At 43.6% G+C, this 25,000-nt stretch overlaps 1 protein-coding gene across 1 annotated transcript in view; it reads right to left on the bottom strand.

The window, feature by feature from the left end:
• The window catches only part of SLC27A3 (solute carrier family 27 member 3), a 161,287-nt gene extending 141,909 nt beyond the window's left edge, over positions 1-19,378 (bottom strand). Inside the window, exon 1 of the mRNA XM_085639361.1 lies at positions 17,930-19,378. Within this exon, the coding sequence (XP_085495487.1) occupies positions 17,930-18,440 (511 nt within the window). The 5' untranslated portion in view covers positions 18,441-19,378. The remainder of the gene's footprint in view (positions 1-17,929) is intronic.
• Positions 19,379-25,000: the final 5,622 nt, after the last annotated feature.

The following is a 25,000-nucleotide window of genomic DNA, read 5'->3' on the forward strand; positions in this document are numbered from 1 at the left end:
TGTATGCTAGTATTTCCCCAAAATATTCATAATGGAAAATCAGTGTAACCAGTTTTAACAAGATTATGGGAAACATCAAAATAAACAAGCATTGGCAAAGCAAGTAGACCTGAAATTGTTGGTCAGCTTTTTGGTTTTGTCAATGCGTGACTTGTTTTTGCATGTTTTTTGTAAGCTTACGTGGGTGGGAGCTGCCGGGCCCTCACCATTATAACCAACATTGGCAAAAGCAAAAATTGTTTTGGTCTCAAGAAGCACACATTGCCACAGTAGTTCCTGGCACTGACTGTGTGTCGATATGCCCCTTGTGAAAGAACAGAATGCGCTGTCGCTCACAGTGAAGCTAGCCGATAGAGAGCGAGAGAGAGACAGAATTTTAATAAACATAAAAGGTCATAATTAACGCCAGACCAAATTAGGGGCCCAATTATTAAATAAAGTCTCATAAGTGCACCCACGTCTTTGCATTAAGTGCAAATATACAGCTTTCATGAATTCACAAGACATTACAAAAGAAGGGCTAGAAATAGTACTCCTAGAAAATATTTGTGAACTGCATTTTAACATGCGCAAATATGCAGGTGAAGATTTGCAAGTTCACTTACTCTCCAACCACTTTTTCCCCAACCCTGGAAGAAGTTTTATGTCTGCCATTTTCAAGAGTATATTTCCAACCGTTCTCAGTATAGGAAAAGATTTGAGAAGAGTTGGTGACAACCCTTAAAACATGCTAGTAGGTTTGCAGAGACTGAAAAGGGCATTCCAACACTGGAACCGTTGCTTACCATTACCTTCAGCCCCGGTATGTAGATCTGCGGAAACATGGCAACATAAGGGAATTGCTAGTATTCAAACCCTCCTATGGAAGGAACCCTGGCATAATCAGAGAGGCTATTTCAGAGTTCTTATATAATGAGATTGCTGCCATAATGTGTCGCCGCATTACATTGCACAAAAAGGACAAGTAGATTTTGTTACAGGACAAGTAGACTTATGAAGCAACCTGCCCCATGGACAAGTAGATATTTTATTAAATTCCACACCTGTCAAAAAGTAGTGGCACAGTATAGTAGTGCAGAGTGGTGTAGACTGCAGTGTCATACAGTACAATGGCTTAGGGTACAGGTGCAGAAAGTGTTGTACCGCATAGTGGCGTCGAGTAGAGTGCCGTGATGCAGATAAGAGTGTCCTGACGCAGATTAGAGTGCCGTGACGCAGTGCAATGGCACCGAGTGCAGTTGCGTAGAGTAGATTGTTTCAGAGTAGAGTGCAGTGGTGTAGAGTACAGTGACGAAAAGTCCAGTGGTGCAGGTTAGAGTAGAGTGGCAGAGTGCAGTGACAGAGCACAATGGTGTAAAGTGGCAAACTGCTCAGTGGCATGATGTGCAGCGGCGCAGAGTAGAGCAGCGCAGTGTAGAGTGGCTTAGCCTGCAGTGGCATAGAGTGCAGTTGGGTAGAGTGTTACAGAGTATGGTATAGTAACGTAGAGTGCAGTGGTGCAGAGTAGTTGGCGTAGAGTGCAGTGGCTTTGAGTAAAATACGGTTTACTGTATTGGTGTAGAGTGCAGGGGTTTAGAGCAGAGTAGCATAGAGTGTAATGGCGTAGAGTGGTGCAAAGTAGAGTGGCAGAGTTCAGTAGCAGAGACTGCAGTGTTGCACAGTTGACGGTCGTAGAGTGCAGTGGAGTAGAGTGATACAGAGGAACATTCAGACGGTATTGAGTATAGTGGTGCAGAGTGGCGTAGACACAAGTGACTTAGAGTACAATGGCTTAGACTACAGCTGCGTAAAGTGTTTTACCGCATAGTGGCGTTGTGTGGTGGCGCAGAGTAGAGTGCAGTGACGCAGAGTAGAGTGCAGTGACGCAGTGCAATGGCACTGAGGGCAGTTACGCAGAGTAGATTGCTTCAGAGTGGAGTGATGCACGGTAGAGTACAGTGGCGTAGAGTGGACTGGCACAGAGTGCGTTGACGTATACTGGGATGGAACACAGTAGAGTGCACTGGCTCAGAGTGGAGTGGCAGAGTGCAGTGTTGCAGAGTAGAGTGGCAGAGGGTACCATGGCTAAGAATGCAGTGGTGCAAGTAGAATGAGATAGAGTGCATTGGCCGAGAGTAGAGTGGTGTAGAGAGGCTCAGAGTGGAGTGGTGCAGATTAGAGTGTGGAGTGGAGAGGAGTAGAGTGGAATATGCATGGTGTAGTAAAACACTGCCATTACAGACAACACATCTTCACTTGAAATGACCATTACATTTGAACAGACAAACAGTTTTAGAGGTAAAAGTATACAGCACACAAACGATAATGTGTTAAAATGTAATCACCTAGTGTATTAATTTATTTTGATCGTATTAAAATTTGTTTCCCCACACTTCACAATTACCAAAAATTGCTTCATTTGTGCTTTTCATATTCAGATATAGTCTGAAATATCTGCAAAGTTCCTTAACAGACTTTTAAATTGTATTGTGTGCTAACATCGTACAGCCTTCTACAAGCACTCCCTCAGTAGCCTGCATGATTGTCACATAAGTCCTCTCACTTTGAGGTCCAAGGAAGAAAAGTAAACAACAAGCTCCCTGCAATACAGAGCCTGCAATCTGACCTCTGAATTTGAATGCACAGCAAATGTGACAAGCTAAGAACAAGATTTAAAGGCCAGTTGACAGAAATCCAGTACTGGTGGAAGAATACAGCAAATAGGGTTTGGGCAAGGGAAGCAATGAACACAAGCTGGACAGACAAAAACAAACAGAGCCAGCAAATAGAAAGCAGGCAAATGTGAGTTACAAACCACTAAGCCAATGGTAAGCAATGGGCGGAATGAACTCCCAGGGAAGCTTCCCGAATGTATCCAAGATGTCTACAGCAAACCAGACAGCTGTGCTGTCTTCTAGGCTTTAACCTAATTGGGATATTAGCATGACTTGTAAGAAAAACCAGTGGAACAAAAAATAATTATTTAGAGAGGTTTTATATATAACAACTGTTAAATGGTGTAAAACCATGTCTGCAGTTCGAGCATAAAAATGATCAGAGAGTGAAGGGTAAAGGCAAGACTACTGAAAATGACACACGTACCCGGCTAGCAAGAGAAACACTACCTCCTGAACATTCCCTTTCGTTCCTCTAGTTAAATTTACTACCAAGCTCGAGAGAACACTACAGGTCCAAAAGGCAAAAAATATTTTGCTTTTTTTTTTTAGAGCCCGTTTATGGAACAGGCTCATCTTCATCATCAATATGAGGCGAACCATTAGACCATCATAAATAAACTGGTATCACACCTCTGTGAAGCCTTCAACCATCACAGGTCTTTTCATTTATTTATTATGTCATTTTAACATCGAATGATCAAAATATTCTTTTCTTGATCACTCCTTCTAGAGTCGAATAAGAATAAAACTGTTTTTTTAGGTTCAGAAAGAATTAAAGGGGTAGTAAACAATTTCCATAGTAGCACTCCCCCTGGTGGGGTGCTAATGCGCTTACCCACATGATAGCAAGCTACACTGCGTAATGGGTGAGGGATGGAAGGGTGTTTTTGTTTTGAGCTTATCTAGGTTGAAATTTTAATGTTGTGTTAATGACCATCGAGGTGCAGTTATCAAGCTATGGGATGCAGCACCTTTTGGTGTGATGGGTGATTGCATGGGAGAGATATACGTACAAGTTATTATTGTAATAACTAAAACATTTTGACAGCTACATGGCACCAGTTTGGCCATAAGGGCAAAGGCATGCTCAGCATGCCTAAGCACTCGTCATAGAAGGCCTAATTAGATTCCACCTACTTCTGCTAGGTCAGTTGAGAGAGAACAGCATTCGCTTTATTGTGATGAGCCGCAGGCAAGAGAAAGCGTAAACACGCAATGCTGCAGTGTGCCACCTTGCTCCAACAGCACCACTGTGAAGGAGAGTTGCTTGTCCTGCGAAGGTGAGCTCAACTTTGATCAAGGCCTGCATTTCTAGGACAAATGTTTGTGAAAAGGACAGATTGTTTCACGCCTAATACCACTTTCTTACCCCAAATTACGGTTGGCTTTAGAGCATCTGCTGTCCTTTTCAAACATGAGCTCTTTTCAAGCCAACAGGGTAAATTTACAAATTAAACATTTGTGAAGTACACAGTTTGAGAAAAAAACAAAGAAGTGCTATTATATTTAAAAAGTCTCAACAATTGAGTTATGGATGTATACAACAGAAAGGCTGCTTGCCTTCCCAAATTTCATTATATTTATAAATCCAGTGCTTGGTTTTGCAGCCCAGACTCTTACACATTTATTGAGCAAAGAAGTATGAGCCCTTATCTGCATTTCAGAAAAAAAGGTATTTTTGGAACTTAACATTTTAGGTTGAAGAAAGTAACGCCAATGTAATCATTACCACATTATGACTCGATTAGGTCAGACACAGGGCATCTCGACCACACTGTGGGGTTCCACTCAAAAAGACACAATATCACAGAAATGTTTGGCATGGAAACTCCTGTGCTTTTCTTGAGGGAATTCTTTCATGAGCCTGTGTGCACATGGAAGGGAGCTTGTAGCGGGTTTGCCGCTCTCTTGCTAGCAGCTACAGAAAATTTGGAAGCAGGAGCTTTGGGCCTGAATCCCGGCTTCACATTCGAACAAATGTTGTAGCCAATTCACTGTATGTCCCTGAGCCTCCTTTCCCACAGGCGCCACTCATAGATCACCCAGGGCTGATTTAATTCACGCTGATCCTATGTACACAAAGCTTTGCTCAGTAGGATGCTTTCACAATTATACTTTTTTTTAGCTCCATTAAAAGTTAATGCAAAGCTTCAAAAATTGATTCTAAATTTTCTAGCATGAAGGAACCTTTAAATCCTGAGACAATTTCATTTCCCAAAACAGGACATTCATGTGTATAATTGTAGACAAAAATGTCTAGTGATAACAGTGCCAGACTCGCGCCTGTTTGTCAGCGCCTTTTCATCTATGCAGCAGGGTCATACGTTTCACTTCGTATTGAATTACAAATAGAGGGGATAAATGTATATCCAATGCAATTAAACAGAAATTGGATAAGCGCAGTAATGGCTGTCTCTGTTCGCCAAGCAAAAATGAAATGAGTGGGATAAGAAAAACGCTCCCAGATTCAATCTCTGTCACACTTCCTAATACACAAAGGCAGAAAAAAAAGTACCGGGCGAGATTCTGAGAAACAAAGGAATATAACTGCTCCAGACAGGAAAGGAAAAATTTAAATACCTCTGAAGTGAACTACAGAAAGTCTCTGCTCTCTTAACAAGTCAAAGAACCGGTGAGGATGGGCCGAGAGATGAGAGCGACAGAGGGAAGAGAACAGTCCCTCTTTCACGGCCATGTACACCATACGAAGAGAAAGAACACAGAAACAGCAACCAGAAAGATGTAAGAGGACCACGCGCCTGATCTCAAGGTCTGCATCTAATGGCTGAAAGAGAAGAACACAAAATAGCAATGCTGTGAAGTGCGCTCACCCGAAGCCCAATACAAGAAAATATTAAAGTATTGGATAGAATAGGCTGGTCAATGACAGACACCTAAAGTTGGCGAGTTTATGAGACCTGAGCAGTCAGAAAACATTAAAGCACCAAGACTGTGGTCAGAATCAAAGATGGTCTGGGGATGCAGAATAGCCACAAGCCTAAAGGACAATAAAACCTGTACTCTCTATTAAGTTTACGGTAGTATTCAAGTCTTTTAGAATGGTCTTGAGACATGAGGAGAATGTCGTCTATAGATTATAAGGCGGATTCCTCTTTCCCTCAGAACTGAGGTAATGGGCTTCATAACTTTGGTGAAGCACCAGGGACCAGAAGATGGACCGAAGGGAAGAGCTTGGAACTGGTATAGGTGATTGTTCCAGGCAAATTGGAGAAAGGACTGGGATTCTTGCGCCATTGGATCCTTTTGGTCGAGTTACACTAACCAATCTTTTTCTAAAAGCATATCCCTGAGGAGATGGATACCTTCCATCTTGAAATGTCTGTAGCTGAGAGATTTGTTCAGTTCTCTGAGATGTATTACCGTTCTCCACCCTTTGTCCTTCTTCTCCATCGGGAAATTATGCTCAGGAAATTCCGACATTCCCAGGGGACCTCTACAATTGCTCCCTTCCCCAACATCGAGTTTATTTCCTCTGCTACAATAGAGCATTGTTCTTGGGTTAGATTTAACACTCTGGGTGTTGTAACTTGTTTGGGTTTTTCTATAAAATCTATTTTGAAACCCTGGACAGTCTGTAGAACCCAAGGGTCTTGTGTAATTTGTTTCCAGGTGTGTAAAAAGTGTTTTAGGAGACCCCTCCCTTTCCCCGTTGAAAAGAAAGGATGAGGTGGAAAGGTAATTACTTGGAGTATTGGAGGAGTTCTGACCTCTGCTTCTGAAGCCTCTTGAATGAAAGGGTCTTCCTCTCGGAGGGTAGAAGCAGCTACTGGACTAGTAGGGGTGACCAAAACCCTGTTGTTTGTAGAAGGGTCTTCGATCGGGACGGCCGGTAGAGCGACCCCTTCTGCCGGCCCTGGCAAAAACATTTGGGTTAAAAACTCTGCGCATGTTAGTTTGCGCCTTATCCAGTGCAGTGAATGTTGCCACGTATTTGCCTAGTCCCTTGATCATCTCCTCCCCAAAAAGAAGTCCGTTTGGGTTGACAGAGGGTTCCTTTTCAGCCATGTCACAGAGTTTGGGGTCAATTTTTGATAAAACAACTTTCTTTCTTTCGGTGTTAATTGACGAGTTTGCGTTGCCGAGGAGGATTAGAGTCCTATAGCTCCAACCCCTCAACAAATCGATGTTTGGTGAAGAGCTGTTAATATGGCTCTCAATGAAATCAATCATTCTGCACAAGGAACCTAGCATATCAAGCATGCGGTCTTGGCAGGTTTTGAGGGAGCGCTCCATCCCCTTCCTAGGGCCCCTGCCCAGTTTAAATAAGAACTTAATAAGTTCTGGGTCCAGGTTTGGAGTGAGACAAATTTTATCTTGGACCATAGGTCTTGGGCATTCGACTTTAAGAATATTTCTTGTGTCTCTTTCAAGGGGGTTTCTTATCCACCTCTTGATAAACTTGGGCACGTGGTTTGGAGGCCACCATTGGGAACTCCTAGGGTGTTGAATGTTATAAGAGGAGAACGTTTCCTGACCCAAGGGATCAATGACTATTTCCTTAAAGGAAGAGGGGAGTTTGTCCTCTGAGAGAGCAAAATCGGGGTCATTATCATCCTGGTATAGTCAAGGATGTATTCGTCCAGGGATTCTGTTGTTCCTTGATCATCATCTATTAAGTGGGGGTCAGATAGAGCACTTTGCTTAGGGCGTCCGGATAGGTTGTGCCGCTATGGACACCAGATAGTTTTGGGGCGCGTAGGCCTCCCTTAGTGTTTGGGGCGCTTATTTCTCCTTTAGGGTGTGAGGTGCGTAAACCTCCCAATAATTTGCGAGATGCTTGACCTCCCTCCCAGTGTGCTCAATGTGCTCTCTTCTACCTAAATTGTTGCTTTTCCTTGATCTTTTACTCACACATTTAGTTAAATCGTCAATGTGCACTCCATGGAGAGCAGTGGGGTTGGTAGATTCAGGTAGGGGTCTTTTTCCAGCAACAATTTGACTTATAGTCTCCCTTGCATGAGCGCATTTCTTTTTGTATAATTTTCTTAATAATTTCCTCATTAGTGTTGGGAGTAGGGGCCTGGGCTTGTGAATCGTCTAATTCAACGTCAGGCATAGTAAAAAATTGAATCACAGGGGTTAAGCCCTTGAAGAGGGTGTTATTACCGATTATTATTACTATAGGTATTGGGTAAATAGTAAAATAAAATGTATGCTCCAAGCGTTTAGTCACTTGAGTAGATAATATAGACTGCTTAATAAAGGTTAATAGGTAATTCTGTTAAAGCAGTCTTCAAAATTGAAGTCCTCAAAATAGTTATTAAAGTAATTCTATTAAAACAGTAGTATTAATTGTTTTATGCCTAATCTCTTTCCAAACGATGAAATCTTACTTAGCTGATTGCTAGCGTCTCAACCGTCAAGAGACAGCGCAAGCGATCAGCTGTATGCAATAGGCGTAAGCGTTGCTAGGCAATGCTGTGTTAATATTGAACGAAGATGCCTTCAGGGCACCTCCCCTACGCGCGCTTCATCAAGGAAGCATAGCGTGCACTCTATGCTGGCTAAAGGCCTCTCCTCTAAAATAGGAGAGACCCTGGCTTTACAAAGGCTCGAAAAGCCGAGAAACCCGTACGGGCCAAAAGGAGGAACCGGGATGAAACCGGAGAACAAAGGTGTCCTGGCGCGGCCTACGCTCCGTAAATTGGAGCGTGAGGAGGGCTGCGCCCGGACCTCAACAAAGTCTGGCAGTCAGGAATAAAAGGTGAAAGAAGAGTGGGAATCGGAAAGGGAGAGTGGCGTCTCTCTTCCGAAAAGGTATAGAAGGCTCAGTGGAGGCGACAGGAGCGCCGAGGTATGTTGGGAGTAGCAGAAGACCAAAATATTAATAAACAGCAAAGTAAAAAGGTTAAATGATAGCAGGAGATGTTATAGTTATAAATTAAGGTATAATCAACATTAAACGCAATACAATGCAACATTGGCAAGAAAGTATAGAGAGCAATGAAAAACATAACATGTCTGCTTGAAGCCGCATTTAAAAGAGGCAGATCTATCTAGCCTTGTTGCCAATGTAACCTACGAGTATTCTAGAGCTTTGCTTTGTGATGTATTAACTTTAAAATGGCTGCTTGAAGTTGCATTAAAGGAATAATGCATAATGGTACCCTCCGGTCTTGTAATGAAATTCATCTATGCCATGTACAAGTTGGGATTTCTCTATTTATGTCTCAATGAGGCATTATGGGACTTATAGTACTTCAAAATTACATGGCAGTTGATTTGTCTCGATATGTAGGTTAATGCTTATTTGTTGCTCGCAGTGAGAGCTGATATTTGGGAAATCTCTCTGTGGGCTTATTGTAGTTCATTTAGAAATATGACCTGCATATTATGGACTGTAATTGGTTTCCCCCGTCTTAAATCCGAAGGCTAGAATCTGAGTACAAGCATTTGATCTAGCTGTGAATGCAATCATCAATGAAGTCTCCCATAAGTTACAAAGACATGCAGCACCTGCTATATAAATGTGCTACTTTGAGGGGGTTCTCGCTGTTTAAGAATAAGTAAGATAGTGTTTCAAAATATGTAAGAAGGTGTTTTTAGATCTACCTGTGCAAAGTGATCATGTTTATCTGTGTGGACTACACATATATTGTTAGTAAAGTCATATTAGTGCGCTATGCTTTATATCCCAATATAATAGAAAGTTGCAGCAAGTCCATTAGATTTATAATTATGTAGCCTACATTTTGCATTTTACTCTAGTGCTTGATATATCTTTTTTAAAATAACGTCGTATTTTATCTAGATCTATGACTGGGACACTTAAAATACGCTGACAAAATGGCTATTATAAGATTGAAAAAGGATGCTGGGTGCAGCCGAAACGTGTCTCTCCTGGTCGCTGGAGGTCTGAATCAACAAAGAAGCCTTAAACCTGCAGCCTGGTTATGCGTACTCACTTCCGTTGGGAGTAGGGGTTGTGCTCAATATATACATATATCTCCATCCATATCCTACTGGAGGCTGCCAGTAGGTAATTATAGTTAGGACCATGTTTACATAGGAAAAGTGTTTTTTGACCTGCCTATAGCTTTGGCACCATTTGATGAATCTTAACAAAATGTTTGTAAATAAATGTGCCAGTAATTCTTGTTGTGCATGGAAAGTTTTGGGGCAATCCGTCAAGCGGAGGCTGAAAAAAATGGGGGTTGGTCAAAGAAGTTGTTTTTCCAATGTTAATTTCCATAGAGATTTTTAGACATGGAAAAAAAATTGTCCATCTAGGGACGAGGATCCGACAGTCCCTGTGCTGAAATATGACTGGCTGCCAACCCTTCAACCAGGAAGTGCTGGCAGCCATATTGGGGCTCTGATTCAGTCAAGTCCCCAAAAAAACATCAAAAATAGAGAAGGGGGCTGGGTAGGAATACCCTGACCCCTAGGCATTTGGGGGAGGCATCGAAGGGCAAAAAAAGCATTTTTGTTTTAGTAGGAGTTGTGCTGGAATTGCCTTCCAGAGAGAGGGGGAGAGGAAGAGGGGGTGTGGGGGGAAGGAGAGGAAGAGGGGTATGGGGGGAGAGGAAGAGGGGGAGTGGGAGGGTGAGGAAGAGGGGGAGTGGGAGGGAGAGGAAGAGGGGGAGTGGGAGGGAGAGGAAGAGAGGGAGTGGGAGGGAGAGGGAAGCAGTGCAGGCTCCCGCACGCTTCTCTACTGTTTAGCCCACAATGTCCCGGTGGCTTATAGGAGTAAAAAAAAAAAAAAAAAAAAAAAAAAAAAAAAGAAGAATAAGAAGGACTGTGGGGAGCTCTTTAAGCCCCGGGATCACCACCTCCAGGGGCTTTATTTTAAATGAGGAGGGGAGGCCTACGGACCTCCCTCCTGGGGCAGGTTCAAGCTCCAGGGGCCACCACCTCCCCAGGGTCTAAAATAATATTAAAACTGGGAGGGAGGCTGTGTGCCCCCCCCCAACCCTCTCTGGCCATATACGGCCTCAAGGACCATCACCTACCCGGGGCCGGCCCATGCAGATTAAAGGAGTGGGGCCACTCACTCCCCCGCTCCTGGAGCCAATAATGTACGTGGGGACAGCCACCCCCTACGGCAGGCTTCTGCTATGTCCCAGGATGTCCACCCCCAGGACAAGGCTGCTTGCTTTTGTTTGGAGGGAGCTTAGACAGCTCCCGCCAAGTTAGGCAATCACTCCGGTTCCAGCAGGCGGGAGCTGTCAAAGTGCTCTCTCCCACTGGAAGAAGAGGTTTCATCTCTTTCCCTACCCACAGACATGCGGGCAGTGAAAGAGATTGAACAGATTGCTTTTGCCTTTCCAGCAGCTCCCTCCGTGCAGCAGCAGAGGTTTGCTACATTTCATGCGAGTCACAAGGCTCTCTACAACATCATTGATGGGCCGCAAGACAGTAGAGCCATTATAACACTCTGGGTTTATATCTCATCCACAGAGGATACCAGACTCTTCTGGTATGCATTAGTTATCGGTGTAGCGCTGGATGTACATTGACCGTTCAATGTTATCTTGACTGTTCAATGTTATCTTGACTGATTTGTACCGATTCTGAATTCTTAATCCAGCACCACCTCTAGATCGAGACTAACTTTTCGTCCATGCTACCCCAAAGGCAACCAAGCCCCAAAAAGTGCGCCTACTGCATTTCTGAACATGCCAATCATACCAAAGGCCTTAGGACACCAATGGTGAACAGGTTTCTTGCTTAAGAACTGATGAGTCACCGCTGACTGCCCAAGGGCACAGCCAGAAGACCTGCTTGTTTCATCGCATTGAAATCAGCACTTAATCTTTCCTGTTGCCTTGACCATAAACTCCATATTTAGGCCACCAGCAAACTATGACCTCTAGAGAAGTTACATATTGTCAGATTTCCTCTGCCACGTATAATAACACTTGTATCTTTGTTGATTTTCATGTTGCAGACACACTTTTCCTTACATGTCTTTTTGTCTTTCAATGCAGAGGACTTCACTTCAAATACATCTCTTCATTCCTTGCACCCTTCACAACTTGCGACAAGCCCATGCACTATGAAAACAAGCACTGGCATAGCCAATAGGTCTTGCCTTTTGGATCTTACAAGTGAGCAATCGCACTTGACACCCCCCCGTGAGGATTGTGTGAGACAGCCTGTGGATTTCAGGTGACTCAAACCTAGCATATCAGAAAACTGATGTGGAGTGTAGCTGAAAGCACAAAGACCAAGCGCTACATGCTGGAAAGTGAAAGAGACAGCCTGTTTAAGTGTGGGAGCTCGTTCCAGGCTTTCGCTGCGATGTAGAAGGCTCTTCCACCCGCTCGGTTCCTACGTATGCGCGGGATTTCTGCCAGGGCGAGGTCGGCGGAGCGGAGGTTCCTTGTGGGTGCGTGGAACTATGAACTACAATACCCAGAATGCACTCCTGAGAACTGATGCTGATGTGCCAGCAGTAAGCTCCCACCTCCCTATAATGGACAGGCTCCCATTAATGGTTGTTGGCTTAGGTGAGAGGTAGAAGCTGGTCTAAAGTGGCTGAAGCCCTTGAGGGGTGATAAAAAGGAGAGGGTGGCCGTGAGGCGTCAATATGTGTATTAATGTTAGTTCTCCTTTTTAGTTCCACTTCTTGCAGAGAATATGCCAGCTGCTAGATTAGTTCCGCAAACAGAAATAGAAAAATGAAGATAAATGGGCGGAAAAGTTAAGCCAGAGATAGAATAAAATCTGGAGTAAAAACAGAGATATGAAGAGTAGAAAAAGAAACAGATGTACAGAGTAAAGAGGGTGTTTTTAGGTAAGGCTTAGAGACAGCTTAAGCTGTTTCACCTGCCTTGTCTGATAAAAAAAACATACATTAAAATAGCATGTTTTCATATTTATATAGAAAGGCTTTGGGTCAGCTCTCTTCATCCATTGGTCTGTTGCTCTATTCAGCTGAGAGTAACATTTTGTTTCAGCCCCCCGCTGCACGTTTTCCTCATCATATGCGCACATCTACCTGAATAGGAGTGCACATCAACACTGGTGGTGCAAAACTTTAATTTGCCAATGCTTTTTTCGTTCCAGTCTTCAACATTTTTGGGGGCATTCTGGTGTGTTTAAGCTAGGTCTTCGGGATACAGTAATACCTTTTGTCTGCACCATTAAGATTACAATTTTCTTTTGATGTGCATTAAAAATGAAAAGGGTTTCTAAGACATGTTGTGCTAAGAAGCCCCTGTACCGTTCTATTAAAAGGAAATGCAGTGATTCATTCATTTTTTTACATTTAAAATATTTACTGCAAGCATGCGGCTGTCATGTTTAAGGGGTGACATGTTGCTTCCTTCTTCTGTGGCATATGCTTGACATAAAAACAATCTAACCATTGCACTACCTTGCCAGGCCTATTGGCTTTGTTAATCCCTTGTACTTTATTACCTTTGTGAAGCAATTGAGAAGCAATTGGATAGCAAAAAGGGGAGAAAGATTGAAGATCCAGGCAGAAAAAAGGAAGTAACAGGGGAGAAAGATTAAATGTGGAGAGCCGTGAAGAAAACTAGAGGGCGGTGGGAAAAAGAGCATAAAGGAGACAGGTAAGGAACAAAAAGTATGTATAAAATAAAAATAAGATTGAGATTGAGATAAATCTATGGAAGCAAAGCTAGAGACAGGCTGGGTGAAGGTGGAAAGATACAAGAGGAGAGAGCGCGAGAGTACAGAGAGAGGAGGAGGGGAAGTGACATGCCCAGCGCTTCCTGGGGGAGGGCCCGTCCTGTACACAGCGAAGCTCACAAGTTGCAGCCCGACTTCATTTTAACTCTGTTCCAAGACCAGTGGGCATCGAGATAATGCCACATTTTAAGAGGCCCCAGGGCTGCTTGGGAAAAAGTCATCCAGCACTGAGTGAGGGACATATTCACTCCTGCGTGAGAGGTCCAAGCATTGCATGGGACAGAGGGCGAGAGTGCTGTGGGGAAAGGTTATATCACAGAGGGAGAGCACGTGAAGCATCTCAGCCCTGCAGGGAATGAGAGTGCTGGTGCTGAAGCGCGCCCGTGAAAGCTCAGAAAAAAACTGGATGGCCCCTGCACGTGCCGCTGCTCACAGAGGGAGAGCACGGGAAGCACCTCAGCCATGCAAACAGCCCTGCAGGGAATGAGAGGGCTGGTGCTGAATCGCGCACGTGAAAGCTAGGAAAAAAACAGATGGACCCTGCGCGCGCCGCTGCTCGCAGAGGGAGAGCACGGGAAGATTCTCAGCAGTGCAAACAGCCCTGCAGGGAATGAGAGTGCTGGTGCTGAAGTGCGCGCGTGAAAGCTCATTAGAACTAGAAGAAAAGAACAAGATGGGGTTGGCCTGTCCAGATGGGCTGTCCTAAAAGTGGACAAGACGGTAACCGAAAAGCCTGGTGTTCAATCACGCGCCAGCGTTTAACATAAACGATGATGCGCGCCAATTCAAAACAAGGGCGGGGCTTAAAGTCCCTTCCGAAACTGTATCGATTCCAAAAGGCCCTCGATGGCGAGCGCAACGCATGCGCGCTGCTAACGCCAGTGGAGACCTAAAAAGGCCTCTGCTAAGACGTGTTGAATACCCATGGACCCATGTTTTAAAGCCGGCTCCATGCCAAATACGCAGATTGCAAAAAGTTAAAACGTCAAACACTCCACAGCAGTTTACAGGTCAATGCCTGGACTTCACAAAAAGCAAAGGTGATGCAGGGACACTGGTGGGCCGAGTTCCACCGATCAGAGATTCGCCCCTGGGACATTGCACTTTGGTGTGTTTTGTAATTAGCAAACAATGCGGAGTTTCAAAGTAGCAGTTTCCAAAATAAAACTCCGAGATAATCCCAATGAGAAGGTTTAAGCTCGTTTATGGACTTTCACCCATAAAAAAAACCAAAGAAAACATTCACCAGAAAGACATTATATGCAAACCTGGACAAACTAGTATTCAAACTAATTTTCGCTGTGGTACTTTTTTTGATTTTAGAGTAGGGAGGAGTTTGTTTCAGTTTTATTTTATCGTCCAATTGGCATTTTGTGCCATGAAAACGACATGTGTGTTGAATAACTGCATCTGCTTTTATCATGTCCCCCCCCCCCCGTACAGTTTCTTATTAGTTTCATCTCTCAGAACATACGTGGTATGCATAATTGAACGTGACATGAATAGTGCTTTGAATTAGGTTGGTAAACAAGTTAAAATGTTCAGCAAACAGGTTGGCCAAAAAATGTTTGCACAACGTTAAACTGTTTAATTTTCACTGAGTAAAAACTAAGACAATTACAAGCAAGAACGTTCTATGGTGTTTTCCCGTATATTTTGTTAAGCGCCATGATGCCTTTGGACGTACTTTTCAGCGCTTTCAAGATGTGCACTCACTAGAACGTACACTTGATAACATTATGAACAATAAGGTTGTTGATAACATGAGCTGTACCACCTTGCCCACCACATCATTCAAGTCCTGGTACACCTCGGTCAGTTAGTTTCTCCTTACCGTGCTGGCTTGTGTACTCTAAATTCATACAGCACCGGAGGTGCTGATGTAGATATAGCCGGGTTACGAGAAAACTAACTAGTCTTGGTGTCTTTTTTCCCGTAGATCCTCTTCCTTCGGCTGCCATGCACTCGGTGTAGTCAGCCACACTGGTGATGTGAAAGTTGTCTAGGCACTGGTTCCTGATCGGAGGTGGTACCTCTCTGCTATCCTAGCCCCACTCACTACCTGCCAGCCATACAGGGAACAAGTAATAATTTACCAAGAAATATGGCACATCATTTTGAGATGACCTGATTACCAAGAGTGACATGCTGTAAAAAGGCCAAGCAGAAAATAATAACAATACGAATATCAGAGCACAGCAATCATGAAAAACAAACTCACAGAACAACAATTTTACTGCTGTTGCGCAAATAGATAATTTTATGCAGAAACGAATCTCAGTTCTCATTGGCCTAGTGCTTCAAAGTCTTCTGCATCCTGTCCGGTCATTTCTATTTGTGAATCCTCCAGAGACTTTTTCGCATATAATTTGTATACTTATCTCAAGTAATTGGTCCTTAGACCTATTGGACAGACTCATATACTTATTTCGCATTAAGGGTGTGCTTCAAAGCTGATTCTTTCTTAACATTTGTACGGACTAGTCGACTCGTCGACTTGCCAACAGCACTTTTGGGTAGTAAGTGCTATAGCTTCACTAGCACCCCGCCATATCAATATCATATTGCCTACGCCAATACATAACTGTTTTACTGTTCTTGATTGCTTCAAAGTCTTTGTCGTTTGGCAACATCAATTCACTGGCTCAATTTTTTTTCCTCCAAGTATTACAAATAGAATTCACTCACTCATTACAAAAACTGCAAACTAGTAGAAAGTACAAGTGGCAATCAGGGTAGGAGGTACCATTTTCCAATCCGAAAAATAATATGCATTAGTGGAAACCTCACCCTGTAAAATTCAAACTATCTGTGGACTACAAATTTGACTTTCAAAGCTAGATAACATGGACAGGATATCATACCGGTGCATAAGCAATGTAATATACTTCTCTCACTCACTATGCACAACACAGAGTCTAACTATGACTTTACATAGGGAGACAAACTGAATAGATCCAGACAACAGGTACTATGTAAAGGATATATATATATATATATATATATTCACTTAAAAAACCATAGGTTTCACACATGTTATAGTTAGCTGGACATTTCACTCATAAAAAACCAATGAAATTCCCCCGTTATAGTTACTGCAGGCAACTATAACTCACGCGACCGTAATCCTCTGCTGATGCTAATACTGTATTTAGACACTTATTTACCCATGTCTTCTTCCATTAATCTTTAGCTATACATATATTACAAATATTTATTTTTCAGAAAGACACATATGTCATCAGTGATGTAATATCTGACGTCATCAGCAGAGGATTGCGGTCGCGTGAGTTATAGTTGCCTGCAGTAACTATAACGGGGGAATTTCATTGGTTTTTTATGAGTGAAATGTCCAGCTAACTATAACATGTGTGAAACCTATGGTTTTTTAAGTGAATTTGCAAGGTTTTTTAAATGCTAATTCCTAACTATAACGTGTGTGAAACCTATGGTTTTTTCAGTGAATTTGTACGGTTTTTTAAATGCTAATTTATTTATGTATTATTTTTTTTATATATTTATTTTACAATAAACGACGTATTAAAATTTTTTTTTTTTTTTTTGGGTTTTCACCCTGTGAATTATTTTTTTTTGCAAAAAAAAAAATTTTTTTGTGTTTTTCAGGGTGCGCGCACTGTGCGCGCACCCCCGCGATTTTTTTAAAAAAAAATTTTTTTTTTTTGCCTTCGGGGTCCTTCAGGGACCCCCTGACAAAGGCTAGGGGGTCAGGAACTCTCTACCCTGCCCCCTTTTCACGTTCGCCACCTTCCTTTTTCACTCTCGCACTGAAAACAAACAAAATGGCGGCCGACACTTCCTGATTTCGACCGATTCGAACGTTGACTAACATGTAACCACCAATCAGAATTACGCTCGCGCACGTTAGGGTGCTCGCACGGTGCGCGCACCCTGCGCGCATATAGATATATATATGCTTTTAAATGCTATTTTCTCCGGAAATACTGAACAGATTTACACCAGACCTGCAAAAGGCACTTCCTTGACCTTATGGCTACCTCTCTGCCAAATTTCAAGTAATTCTGTTCAGCCGTTCGGGCTGTAGCTGTGTCTAAAGGTCCTATGGAAAAATGCATGGGAAAAACGCGTTTTGGGACCCCCCTTTTATCTCAGCCCCCGCTTGACGAATCCCCCCGAGACTTTCAGGGTAGGAGCGGAGCGTAGCGCCCCACCTATTTTGAAGAATTCGCGAGGATTCGTCGACCGGCGCCAAAGTTATTCAAAATAGAATGTTGCGGATTTCCTATGGAAACGTGGTCCTAACTATAACTACCTACTGGCGACCGCCAGTAGGTAATATATATATATATATATATATATATATATACACATACATACATACATTCATACATACATACATACATACACTCATACATACATACACACACACACACACACCAGTAAGTTTTATGAAAGCTCATTTATTCTCTTTCATCAAGAGATCTACTAATAGGCTACTTTTATGGGGAAGACAGTCAGCCGGGCGCATGTTATAGGTTGAATATGCCATCAGTGTTAGTTACATACCCATGACCGGTTGGTGTTTGAAATTCACAAATAAAGGTTTAAAATGTAAGAGTGTCCCATTACTGGTACATTGAAAATGGCATCCCTCGCGCCTCCCCAGCTCTCACCTTCTCCAACGATGAGCCCCTTGGCGCCGCATGTCCGACAGCAGTGGAGGAGGGAACCGTGCCTCACGTTGACATTAAGGAAGGCAGCGATGAAGCCCAGCTTGGCCAACCCAAACCAGGCCCAGATGAACGCAGGCTCGTTGGACATGAGGAGGGCAATGGTGTCTCCAGATTGCAAAGTGCCAGGGTGTTCTTCCTGAGAGCCAGGAGGCATCTCACTGCGGCACTGGGGAAGCAAGGCATTGGCCACCCGGTTGCTCAAGCTCTCCACCTGGCCATATGAAAAGTGACGCCCTTCGTAGATCAGGAAGGTCTTATCAGGGATTGCACGAGCACGCAAAGCAAATCGATGGACCATGGAACGCACTCCTTGGCGTATACAGGAATTTACTTCCCGCATGCAGCACATCAGCCGCATGTAGAAGGCTAGGTCTGCGGGCAGATAGGGCCACCAGATACGTTGGAGGAGCAGAAGGGCGATCAGTCCAGCCAGGAAGGCCCACAGCAGCATCGTAAGGTCAAAGGGAAGTAGGACTCCACACTCTGGAAAGAAACTGAACAGAGGGTCTGTTGAGGGTGAACACAGGAGGGACAGAGAGGGAGGGAAATTAGAGTTTTAAGTGATTCCAGAGAGCAGAGGGGTCATGTGCAAATCTAAACCATTGTGGTTTATCAATGGTCTTCTGTTAAGTCATGTGTATTTTATGGAGTTAAAGAGGTTTTTGAACAAACTAGGTGTCTCTTGGAGTAAACTGGGTATATTAAAAGGTAATTAGGGGGAAAGGGAATCTAGTTGTAAAACAAGGGATTTTGGGCATGCCTGGGTAAGCAAGACCTTTATGTTTTTATTTGGCCGTGGATCCCAGCATAGGCCTGAAAGCGGTGGATGAAATTATTTGCCCATGGACATAAACAAAGAAAACTTGTGGTAAATCCAAAGGGAAGTAATTGGGCGAGTGCGGTTTAACAAAAAACGCAGCTGGATTAAAATAGTGGGGATTAAATGAAATAGAAGTGGAGTGATGGCATGTCTACGGCACCCAGTGAGAAACGAAGTTAAAAAAAAAAATAAGGTAAAAGTTAGAAAAGAGTGTGGTAAAAGAAAGGCAAGCAGCGAAGGGCTCCAGTGAGGTGGTCTTCGGTGGCAGGTAGGAAAAGTCCTCAGTGACGGCCAGAGTAACCCCAAAGTGCAGTGGTCATTTTCTTCCCAGGCTGCCCACAACCATCAGCAGCAGGCAAGGGGGGGTCGCTCACTGACGTGCTGCGTGAGCGCGCTCAGGGCACGGGGACCCTCGGTGTCAGCCTCCACAGCGCTAGAAACAGCCCAGTCCCGGGTACGGACGCCCGCTCGGCTCCAGAGATCGGGTGGAAGTGAAGTTTCAATTCGAATCGCCGCCTCCAGCGGAGCTGGCTCCAGGGGCGCGTGCGCGCTCACCGGCGGGCGCGCGTTCTGACGTGGCGCGCGCAGCTCCTGGAGGGCGGAGGCCAGGAAGGCTGCCTGTGTCCCAGCTGGGACGCGAGGCAGGCGCGCGCCGCAGAGGTTCTGGGCGATGGTCCAACTCCAATCAGTCATTTCGGTTTGTAAACCGCTGGAAGCTTTGCGCTATTACTCGCCAGGTTTATACTTTGCTCGGGTTTGTACGTTCGAGTATCTGCTGTGGTTGAGAGGCCTAAGAAGATGGCACTTCTTTTACGAAGTCTGTTTATTTTAAAGCAGACAGTTAATATATTTTTCAGTTGTCGAAGGGAAGTGTACTTGAGGTAACTGAAAAGACTCCTGGTTTTCTGTACAGCGTTCGTAAACGTTATTCGTTTGTGTTCGATTGGAAATATAAAAGTCGCTATTTATCGAGTAGAAAATACCTTAGGTTTGTATGGTCATTTGCTAATGTTATTATTTAGGGGCTTATTTACAAGCCCCTTGCTCCTCCAGTGCGCCACTTTTAATATGGGGAAAAAAGTGACGTACGGGCGGCGCAAGGGCCTTGTAAATAAGCCCCCTGATATTATTCGTGCGACTTCTCAATACCCAAAGCTTTCAATTGTAAATGTATTTATATAGTGCTTACTACCCTTAACAAGGCGTTGAAGCGCTTTATACCGGTCTGCACTCTGCTCCAGGAAACAAATGTTAGTGGTTAGTCCAGTGTTTATTGGCTTTTGGCATTTCTTTGCGGTGGATGGAATTATTAGGATTTAGGTGTGATCAGGGTTGGTCGGATTGATAAATGAGCGAGAGGGATGCAGCTCAAAGGAGTTCCTTCAGATCTTTGAAAAGAGGTGCGGGCAATTTGTAGAAATTGCATAATAGAAAGGAAGGCAAACACATATGACAAAGTACGCTGTGTTTCGAGAAAGGATGAATGCAGGGTGAGAAGGAGAAAAATGTCATTGAAGGAACAAAAAAAATAGAGGTGAGAAGCAGAAGTGTTAAGTCAAGGTCTGTTTTTATGCAGGGTTTAAGGAAGATAGAGGAGGTTTTTTCCATTGCATGCAATTTGAGGGTGCAACAATATTATTTGCATTTGATATAGTGCTCTGCTAGATACTTTTGACAGGCTCTAGATTCAGTCCACTGTTCAAATACCACTAGACTATCACATAAGCAAGACAGCTGACCAGCACAGGAATTCAAAGGGTAAAATAATGACTGGATGCATATATTGGGAAATGTCAAGAGATTTATGCTGCACTGGAATGAAGCTGTAACCTCATTATTGTAACAGCGTGAGAAAATATTAGGTTTTGAAATTCTGCATGTGCTGAATCAGTTTTCTTATTGCTGTTTGCCCTTAAAGTTTAGCTTACAGTATTAAAAAGGATCCATTTGGATGCTCCTGGTTTAGCATGGCATTAGATGGGGCGTGAGAAAATTCTTCCCAGACAATAGAAATGTACTGCCTGGATTCCTGTGGGCGGGAGTTGTTGATCCAGACAGGGAGCTGGGAGGGGTGGACATAGGACTACATTTAGACACTTCCTGGGGATTCGTTCTTCCTCAGTAGTGTCCTTAGGCAGATGGTAAGGGTAAGGGTGGGGCTCTAGTTCCTAAAGTTCAAGGTGAGAAACCTTGTTGGCCAGGCCTGTTCATTGTCTGCCTAATTGCTGTGTCAGGAAGGTTGGAGTGAAGAGATTTCACACCTCCTTGTGTCTCTGTTGTGGGTGCTCCTCCTTGGAGCCAGACCCAGAACTCCCTTTTGTGAGAAGCATTCTTTACACAAAGGTTGTGTCTGGGAAGGAGGTGCACCGAAGAATGACAAGTGCTCTCTACAGTGCCATTTGCAGGATCGAGCAAGCACACAAACTCAATGCTACTAAGAGGATGACGATCCATTAAACCAGACAATAGAAACAAACCGCCAGCAGGTTGGATTTCAAATTTTAAAACTGAGAAGAAATGTTGGCAGGTCCATGTGCATGCCACCTCCACAAAGCTTCATTTTTATTCAGCATTAAAAAAATACACACGAATGACCCATGCTTTGGCATGTGCAGCGGCAGTGATTCACTCACACTGGATGCTTAGTTCAGATGGCCTTCCCTCTCCCATTACTTTCAATTATTCTATATATCCTACATCTGACTTTGCTCCAACAGATACACCATCCTGAAGGGAACAGTGTTAAAAGAAATTAGCAACTGAATAGAATTTAGGAATGGATGTAAAACGAGCAAATATTAGTGAAACCATACTGGCAATGCAGGGAAGCGCACTCATTTTCATCCGATCAATGATTTGACACCAATAATCCTGTCTAAATGTCATTTTTGTAAAAACGGGTAACCAGTAAACACTCATCTGGTGTTTAATTACCCAAAGTTAAGACAGGTAATTAAATATCGCTTTCAGTTGATGAACAACGCCCGAAGACACAACTGCAATCCAGAAAAAGATAACAGAAAATATCCAGAAACAAACAAAAAGAATAGCTAACCGGACTTGTGGATCCAGAACAGAGGTCCAGTAAGAATCCTAAGATAAGACCACTTTCTGTTCACCCATATTTCTGACACAAGAATAGGTAAGACCATTTACTTCTAGTTTTCACATTTGTTTGTGCAAAAGCTTGCACCAACCTTTTAAGGGTATGAACTTGCACTATCCCCGGCATTATTCAATCTGTACGTCGAACCACTCACGGAAACACTACAACGAGCAAACATTTGTTTCCACATGTACGCAGATGACACTCAGCTGTACATCAAAGTCACATTGACAGAAGAGATAGGTATCATGAACCAGGCACTAAAGAGAATCCTTCATTGGCTAACCAGTAACCATCTGAAGCGTAACCCACATAAAACAAATTCCTGCTGATCTCCCCCAGAAAAGCACCACGAACATAATAGAGTGGACCAATCTGATCACAGCATTAAACTGGACCCCGAAGATTGTTGATTCCACTAAATCCTTGGGACTTATTCTGGACAAAAACTTGAACATGCTATCACACATTAACACAATGGCAAAAAACGCCTGGTTCCATTTAAGCTACCTCAGAAAACTGAAACCATTCTTAAATGAGTCAGACCTCAAAACAGCAGTTCAGGCACTTGTCATATCAAGTATAGAGTATGGTTGCACAACTCTGGCCGGTCTTCCCAAGATCTCAACAGCCCCACTGAAAGCTTGTCTTAATGCGGCCACAAGACTTATAACGGGATCCAAAAAATTCATTACATCACCCCTCATTTGAAAGCACTCAACTGGTTGCCCTACGAAGCTAGAGTACAATTCAAGTTGGCATGCATCACTCACAAAGCGGTACATTACAAAACACCTGTGTACCTAGCCCAGAAAATCACTCTATCAGGAGGATGCCGTATCTCTAGGAGCCATGGAGATCTACTACTGAAACCGTCCCGCTTTCGTAAGAAAAGAACTTATCACCAAGAGTTCTCTGGCGCCGCTCCTAGAATCTGGAAAGCTCTCCCTCCCAACATTAGAAAAATCCCGTCCATCTCTGCATTAAAAAACGAAGCAAAATCCTTTTATATGAGTAAATACCTCCCATAATCTCAACAGACTCGCCATCATCATGGATCCTTCATGATCATTTACATGCTACCTTTCTTCGACCATTAACCTTTTTGTGGTCTGTATATATGTATATTAAGCTTAATGTTTTGCTCTAAATCATTGTACAACAACTGATGACTTGGTAACATAACTGTTTTTGGAAATGAAAATGTAAAGCGCTCTGACACCCTACTCAGGGTCATGTTCGCGCTATATAAAACACCAAATAAATAAAATAAATCTGTGCACAAAGCAGTTTAAAACTATTGCTCTAAATTAGCTGCTGCAATAACTGTTCAATTTTCAGACACAATTAAATTACAACCCAGGTGATTTTCACCATTAAAGCATAAGGCAACTTGTACAAGAAAGGTGACATATCTAAGGCAATATCTAACCATCTCCAACTCTCTCTGAAGTGCTGAAATCCTCTGTCTTGAAACCCCACCTTTCAGAAAAACAAGAACTTTAATACAAGCCTTCTCATGCAGTGGTCACAAAGCCTTGAATTCCATTCTGCCTGTGTTGCGGACAGATTCTTACTACATAAGCTTTAAAAAGAATTCAAATACATACTTCTCAATCGTCATAATTCTTGACCACTCTGACACCAGTTTCAACTTTTATAAACAATCAGAGAATTCCTGTGGCTTTCTAAATATCCCATCCTCCTGGGCAATCTGTGTTATCTACCACACTCTATTACCCTAACAGGTGTATGATATTGATTGTGTGTGTGTGAAGGGTGGAGCAGATCTGTATTCTATTTTTTCTTGCACTCTGCTACACCACCAGTTTCTTTATAAAGCACCCTGATGCCCAGTTGGGTTTTGTTCACGATATATAACCTTGCTAAATAAAGTTTAATTTTCAAATCTTTTGATATTCCCTAAATTGTACTGGTGTGCTTAGTAAAACTGTCTCCAGAAGAAGAGCTGCTGTGCATGCCCTCGCTGTCATGGATCCACTTGGCAGCTATGTCTAATGCTAGGTCAGCAACCAGTGAACCGGAGCCTTTCAAGTGCCACAGACATTTTCCTATTGGTGAACGCCTACAAAACAACACATGAGGGGGTCGAAGGTCATTGGCATATTACTGAAGCGTGCAGATGCCACTGGTGTGAGATATCTGACAAATATAGCCGTGTCCATTTGTAGAAAAGTGCCCCTTTTTGCATGGCTACCCCCCACTTTTTGCTTGACATCTGATTCAGCCTGACTTGATGTGGCCTGGGTTCCTGCCAATCAGCCTCCGGGGGCCTGTATTCTTTCCCAAAATTGTGCCTTTGTAATCCCAATTGGCACATCTCTGGCCACAGGTAATCCCCTTGTAAAAGGTACCATGGGTACCTAGGGCACTGTGACCAGGTAAGGTCTCTAAGGCCTGCAGCACCTATTGTGCTACCCTTAGAGACCTGGTACCTTAACACCCCCACGCTGCAATTGCAGGCTGTGTGTTTTGGTGCAGGGAAAAGAAGAGTCGACATGGCACCCATCCCTGTATGCCATGCCTACAACCCACTGCCACCCCTCTAGCAGGGTGCACTAGCCCTCAGGGGAGGGTACAGTGGAATGAGCCCTGTACCCCTACAGTGTTTAAGTCCTTTCTTAGACATTGTAAGCGTTAAAGCCATAGAGAGTATATGGTCTGGGAGTTGGTCATTACGAACGACACAGCTCCATAATGGCTTTACCAAAACCTGGGAAGTTTGGTCACAAACGTCTCGCACATTAAACCCAAACTGATGCCAGTGTGGGCTTTTAATGTAAAATGCACTCAGAGGGAATCTTAGAGATGCCCCCTGAAAAACGACCAACCCTGCTGTAGTTCCTGAATGGGTGCCAGCCATTTGACTCCACCAGACAGGTTTCTGGACCCTTTGGTAGAGAGCCTCTGCTCTCTGGCTCCAGAAACAAAGCCCATCCTGGGCAGAGGTGTCATGCCTTGTCCCACAGGATGGTCCAAGAAGGGGAAGCTTCAAAGGCCAGCCGCCCTTGTGAGCTGTCCCTGCCTTTTGTTACCTCCAGCAACTGGCTCCCACTGGTTCTGC

The sequence above is a fragment of the Triturus cristatus genome, chromosome 12 (genome assembly GCF_964204655.1).
Source record: "Triturus cristatus chromosome 12, aTriCri1.1, whole genome shotgun sequence".
NCBI lineage: Eukaryota > Metazoa > Chordata > Amphibia > Caudata > Salamandridae > Triturus > Triturus cristatus.